We start from the raw sequence: 7,108 nt of genomic DNA on the forward strand, positions 1-7,108 counted from the left end.
AAATATCCAAACACTTTTTATTCACTCAAAATGCATTGAAAATGAAAAATAATTTGCAAAGTGAAATTTTTTTATCGTAATTAAAAATAATTTTAACTTGAAAGTTTAAATTATTTTTTGAAAATGATCTAAAAGTTAAAATTATTTTGGTGGAAAAAACATTTTTCCAAAGTCTTTTACATTTTTGGGACCCATTTCAAAATTAATTTACACTTTTTCCAATTTTCACATTAAATTAGTTGTGGAAAAAGTTTTATTTTTTAAACATTTTCGTACATTTTGTTAAATTATAAGGTTTTTTATAATTTTTTGCATAAAAGATTATTTTTTAATAAATATTATTTTTTACAAAGATTGTTTTTTAGATATTATTTTTAACAGATATTATTTTTTATAAACGTTTTTTTATAAACGTTTTTTTAATGGATTTTTGCAACTGCAACGTATCTTTGCGAAATCATGGTATAATAGAATCATCATGTGGATTATAAATACAATCCTGTTGTAATACTTCCAATCGTTTTGTATCGTATAAAATGGGCTCCGTTTCATATTTGATGTCGCATTTAAAGAAATTGGCATCTTCATTACATAAAATGACTGACTGAGGGATAGATATATTATTTTTAACAATTTTATCACTATGTTCTAGCATAATTTCTTCAAAACAGGAACCAATTCCATTACCCCGAAATCCATTCAACAACTCCATATTTCCGGATCTCATACCCCCCTGTCGAGAACGACCGCGAACTGGCTGACCTAATAGTTTGTCCTTGGTACAATTTGTAGCTACGTAAATGTGTTCGTTGCTCAAATACAAAATGGGAAAATAAAAAGTAGGGGCTACTAACGCTCTGCCACGGATAATCTTTCCGTCACTGTTCAATGTAATGTCAACATCTTTTCCCTCCGACTCTTTGGCTTCGACAATCTGTCCACATGTTTGTCTACTGATAATACAATAAGGATTGATTATAATTTCGGGACACATTGTCTGTGAATAGGGTAAACGGTCCTGTAAAAACAACACTCCCTTTTGACCGTGCAGAGTACACAATTTATCTCCCGTACTACACTTGTGAAATGATTCAATCGAAATAAAAAGATACCCTGCCGTCAATTTGTGACTCATTATGGTAAAATTAGGTTTTTTAAAATAAATATCCAGAGCTCGATCACTGAGAGGAACCAGATGCAAATGCATTGTTTGACTCGCAATGACAATTTTTCCAGTTTCACACGTCACAGTTCCCAAAAAAGAAGTGTCTCTTGAAGGATTTTGTTTACCTGTCATGGGATGAAAATACTTGGTGGCCGAACCATTGAATTTAAGTTTAACAGTATAAAAACGATATATATTAAACACCTTCAAATCGCTTCGCATGACGATGCAGTCTTCTTGCGTACACCCTTTAAAACTGGCATACATTAAATTCAACTTGGGTAAATACATGGCAAATTTGTTGGACACCTCGTCCACGGGTTTGAGTACGTGTTTATATTTGTCCGTCATTTTTGTATAAGCCGAAATGGTCTCTTTGAAATACAAACTGTATTCCGATGTTATGGACAACACAGCATTTTTAAGAGAGTTGAGCGTCAAAATATTTTTCGGAAATGCATTATGTTTGAAATGGCGAATGATATCGGTGCTGTAACTCACGATGAAATCGTTACCTTTGAGATTGACGATTTGATCGAGTGAGGTGAAACCGTACACTTGCTCGATCCAGTAATGAATGTCTTTCGACGTGACCCACAGCAACTCTTCTAAGCGTTTAAACAACAGGCCAGCTTTGTAATTGATGAATAAATAATGACCATCTCTATAACATTCTATATATATGAACGTTTCTTTGAGTCTTTTCAAATCAATGGATCGAAAGCAAGCCTCCTTGACGCGAATGCAAGCTGCGTTCACCACGACAAAATATTCTGCTGTAGTTGCTGAATGCTGTACTTTGTCAAGAGGGTCTAAGGGATCCAATTTTAAATGAGCGTAAATGACGCGCGTATCATCTTTCGTGGAAACAAAAGTATGTTTCGTTAACATCATTACTCTGCCTATATTCTTAGTTTCGGATGTGCCAAACAAACACAAAAAACCGATATAACTGTTGTTGAACGACAATACTTTGACCGTTTTCACTTTACTGGAAATTTGTAAATTGGTAAAGTGTGAGAGGTAAGGAATGTAGGGATAATACTGACAGTTGGCATCTCGATACGGTGTGGATTTTTTTTCGATAAACACCTCGTCGTTCATCCCCACCTCCCGCTGCGTTCGACTAATGCTAGGCGTGTTAACCATTTTATTTGTGAAATTAGTTTCCTTCCAAAATTCCGTCTTCTTTGAAATAATGTGCAACAAATCACCGCTCTCGATCGACTTTTGAATCATGAGTGCTTTTTTATCAATCTGTTTAAAATTCCATGCAATGGGATCAATGTGTGGATTTTTCTTTCGCAACTGTTCAAATGTTTGCTGAAACATGCGTTCGAGCTCTTCTCTATCGTCTCTCAACTTTAAATGAATAAAGAGATTTTTCTTGAACAGTTTTAAAAACAAATAACCCGGACTGATAATGATTCGGTTTTCCAAATTGTCAATTTGAAATCCGTCGACAAATATCTTTTTGAAAAATGTCTTAACATCCACAGGATAAGGGCAGTCATCAAAAACAGCGTTCACATCGTCGGAATACACCCCATTATTTAATCGAACGACCAACTGTCCGCGTTGGAAATCATCTACATTGGCAAAATATAAGCTCATTTGTTTTCCTTTTTCGTTGGCATCGTATCGATGGAGACGAACAATACTTTGCTGAACAATGTGAGGATTGGTGGAATCGTTGGTGATGAAAAAGGGGATTTGTTTCAAATTTCCGTTAATGAGAAAGCAGGTAACGGCAATATCGGCAGTCTCGAATGTTTCCATTGTGATAAAATTGGGTACGTCGTGCAGAGAGGTAAATTCCGTTCGTTGGAGTTTACGAACGGCGACATCCAACTTTGAACCAATCATAATGGGTAAGACGGATTTCAAAACTTTAACTCGTTTCTTTCTGATGAAACGAATAGAACAAGCATACACACATCGAGTGTAAATGCATTCTTCGAAAGGGACGCTGGCATAAACTAATGTACATTCCATATCATTAAGAATTTCAATGTATTTGTCAATATTCTCGTCGTAATTACAAATCACATTTCGCACCACTTCCTTAATGTTCATATTTGAGTCGGAGTGCTTTTACCCGTTCGATAAAAGAATTTTCACAATCTTCTTTATAATATTGTAAGGAATACGCACACGCTCCCAAAATTATTGTTACTACAAAAATGCAATACAAGTTAACATTATTTAAGATAGGTATATAATATTTATAGTTGGGTCCAAAAATAGAGGTTACCAATTTTTCATAAAACATACTTGATTCTTTATCCAAAATATAAAACATGTCATGTTGTCAATAAAACCATTCAATGTCTGACAAATAACAAACAAAACAACTGCTGTTATATAGTTTAGAACTTTTATTAAGAATAAAAGTAAAATATAAATAAGTAAATAAATTTAAAAAAATAAGTAATAAATTTTACAAAAATACTTAATTTTAAAAAAATAAATAAATAATAAATTTAAAAAAAATGCTTAATTTCCAAAAAATAAGTAATAAATTTTAAAAAATACTTAATTTCGAAAAAAATAAATAAATAATAAATTTAAAAAAAATGCTTAGTTTCCAAAAAGACTTGAACAATATCACACATTAATCGATTTAAAATATATGTTTGATCCGAATATTAAATATTTATTTTTCGAGCCAATGTCTAAACAAATGTTTGGAATTACACGTTAAATGCCTTGATTGTGTAACACGAAGTATTAAACAAGATGTTTGGTATTTAATATAATAAAACAAGATGATTCATCTTGTCGAAATTCAAGCTTCGTATATCGGCATAGGTAAATCTACCTTTTTAGAAAAATTTCCCTTTTCATGTATAGATGATTGTATTGATTTGGTTGAATGTTTCGATAAATGGTATACAGAATCGCTCATTTTTCAAAATATACAATTGGATCAATTGACTAAATCTTTCTTACTCTTAGAACATTTCATCAGTAAATTGGAAATGACAACCTCTTCTGTAGTGGTCACTTCTAGAAGTCCCATTATATCTGCCTTCCAATTTTTATCAACACTGACAAATGTACCATCGTCGGTAACCGATGTGTTGATTAAGTACTATAAAAAAAGGATTCAACGAAAAGTGTCGAGTGTGACCATTATTGATTTTGGGACAATCATTTCTCAAGACCAAAATCATGTTCAGGTGGGGTATCAAAGAATGCAACAACGCCATCGACCCATAGAAATAAATTTTTTCACCAACAAACAGTTTTACACAAAATTTTTTAGTGTATGTGAGATTCGAAAAAAAACTATTGTGAATAAACTGAAACAAGACACATTTTTCAACTACATAGTAGCGCCTTCATTTCATGGTTTTGACTTTAATGATTACAAGTATGTGATTAAACAAATTTTGAAATAATGTTTTTATAACATTTTATGATTTTGACTGTGATTGAACAGGTTGAAAAAAATTTTTTATTTGTAACGTAAGAAAATCTACAAATGCTTAGATGTAGAAAAATATTTCGCTGGTTGAAAAAAGATTATTTATTTTTTATTTATTAATTTTGAGATTTGTAGTTTAGTAAATTGTGAGTCACTGATCTAAAGATGATGTAAGAAAAATCTACAAACTGAAAGATTTCAAACTTATAAATTAAGTTGAACATAAAATTGGGTTTTGTTTTGCTAAGAAACAAAATACGTTTGTTTCTGCTAAACAACAAAATACGTTTTTTTTTTGCTAAACAACAAAATACGTTTTTTTTTCTAAACATCTTTATTGGAAAAACCAATACACGTCACTTTTATAACAAACAGATTGTGTTTATCAATTACAATTACTTTTATAACAAACAGATTATTTATTTATTTTAATATATATTTATAAAATAACGTATATTTAGTCTAAAAGGTGGGGTAATACTTCGCGAATTTGTTCTGGAGTGTTACTTACAAATCGATCCGGGCGCGGTTTAATAGCTCTCAGCTGCAAATCACACTCATATACCACTCCATTCGTTAAAGGTTGATTTGTGCGTATTTTGACATCCTTGACTAAAAAATGACCATTTTCATAAAGTAAATCGACGGTTTGTGTTGGCTTCAATTTGAAAATTTTATCATCAACCGTATGAAAAATGAGTCCATCAGATCGCACATCAAAAATATTTATGGAGTTATAGTCTCTGAAATAGGTTTGCACTTTGTAGCGGGGTGGAAGTCTCAATTGAGGTAAAAATTCGAAAAACACAGACTCTAAATGCAAAACGGGATAGCCTCTTACTTGGTATACATCCAACAAAATAACGGTGTTGTCCAACTTTTCTGCCGCAAAGACAAAACCATTTCCTAGACTAGAGTTTGCAAACTTCTCAAAATGGTTGCCTTCCCACATTTCGTGTATATTTTCCCCAAAACTGAAGATAAAACCAAACACTCCATCGTGTTTTACTGCTACAAACGCATCAGGAATTGGTATTAAAGTGTGAGACACATACTTGCGCTCACATGGGGTTAGTTGGTAGGGCAGCTCAGATCCTTGATCAAACACGGAAAAAACATGTTGATATTCTTCGAGTCGCTTTAAGTCAATGGGTAATCGTTTCTTTTTTTGATTAGAATATGCCACCTCCAATTCAAACACCAACCCAAATGTATGTCCGTTCCGGACATAACCATACACTTTGGCATCTTGTGATAAATTAATTTGATAGCGATGTTCGACGACTAATGGATATTGATAAAAACCAATATATTTGTAATAGAGTTTGTAATCCTCTAAAGACCAATGGCGAAAGGGTATTTCTTCCGATTCTACAAATTGGAACCAACGAGATAAAGTATATACAGCATAACGGTTAAGAGTTTTTTTCAAATCCCACGCATCGTCTTTACCACGAAAATTTTTCAGAAACTTTACTGTTATGGTATCAATCTCAGAAGATAAACTGAAAAGCAAGCGATTCATTTCTTCAAATGAATCGAGTCTGACATGCAATCTGTATTCGTATTCAAACATATTGAAAACCTAAATTTTTTAAAGTCTTCTAAGCGTATCACTTCTTTGAAAGCTACGTATCACTTCTTTGAAAGCTACGTATCACTTCTTTGAAAGCTACGTATCACTTCTTTGAAAGCAACGTATCACCTCTTTTAATCAAACCCTAGTTTTTTAAAGTCTTTTGATTATTTGTAGAGTTTCAAATTTTGGCTTTGTATATTATAATCCATACTTGCATTTAAACATATTTAGATAATATTTTTTTCAAGTGCTCTGATAGCTTGTAGAGAGTGTCAAATTTAGTATCCACAATCCAGTATAAAAATGCAAAATATAGACATAAAAAGATGACCAGATACGATAAGTTAATTTGAATTACATAAGCAACTAAAGCATACAGAATTGGAGGGGTAGCTGCCGCAATCAAGGTCAATTTAGAGAAAAACTGCTTACCCAAAGCAAGGTGAACAGGAGGACCAATTTTGGCTTCTTCTTCTTGTAATTGAGTACTTACACTTTTAAGAAATGACATGAGACTTTCTTATTTTGTTATTAATGTTAAATACTCGCTAAAAGATGTGAGGTTTTAGATACCTAACTAGAACTAATAATAAATTTTTACATCAAATGTTACACATTTGATTGGATACTATGTATCTCTAGTTCGTTCAGAAGTTGACACTTGACTCCACCTCCTCGGGAGCAGAGTTCATTTCAGCGCAAGAATAATAATAAAAAAAGAAAAGAAAAAAAAGAAAAAAAAAACATTTTTAGTCGGAAATTGAAATAACCTTAAATGGGTGCCAAACAGAAATACTGACTTCTTTTTTCAAAAACTTACTTTGCATATTAGTTTCATAACCTAGTTAAATATATTTAAAAACTACTGTTTTCCCAGCAAAATGTCTCAAAAAGGACAAACTATTTACTCAAAAGAGAGAAATGTCACTAAAAA

At 32.1% G+C, this 7,108-nt stretch overlaps 1 protein-coding gene across 1 annotated transcript; it reads right to left on the minus strand.

Moving 5' to 3' along the window:
• Positions 1-457: 457 nt before the first annotated feature.
• On the minus strand, positions 458-2,269 carry LOC139426176 (uncharacterized). The gene has a single exon (XM_071183968.1). It carries the CDS (start codon positions 2,267-2,269, stop codon positions 458-460), a length of 1,812 nt encoding a protein of 603 aa, XP_071040069.1.
• Positions 2,270-7,108: the final 4,839 nt, after the last annotated feature.

Source organism: Parasteatoda tepidariorum, chromosome 8 (assembly GCF_043381705.1).
Source record: "Parasteatoda tepidariorum isolate YZ-2023 chromosome 8, CAS_Ptep_4.0, whole genome shotgun sequence".
NCBI classification, from domain to species: Eukaryota; Metazoa; Arthropoda; class Arachnida; order Araneae; family Theridiidae; genus Parasteatoda; species Parasteatoda tepidariorum.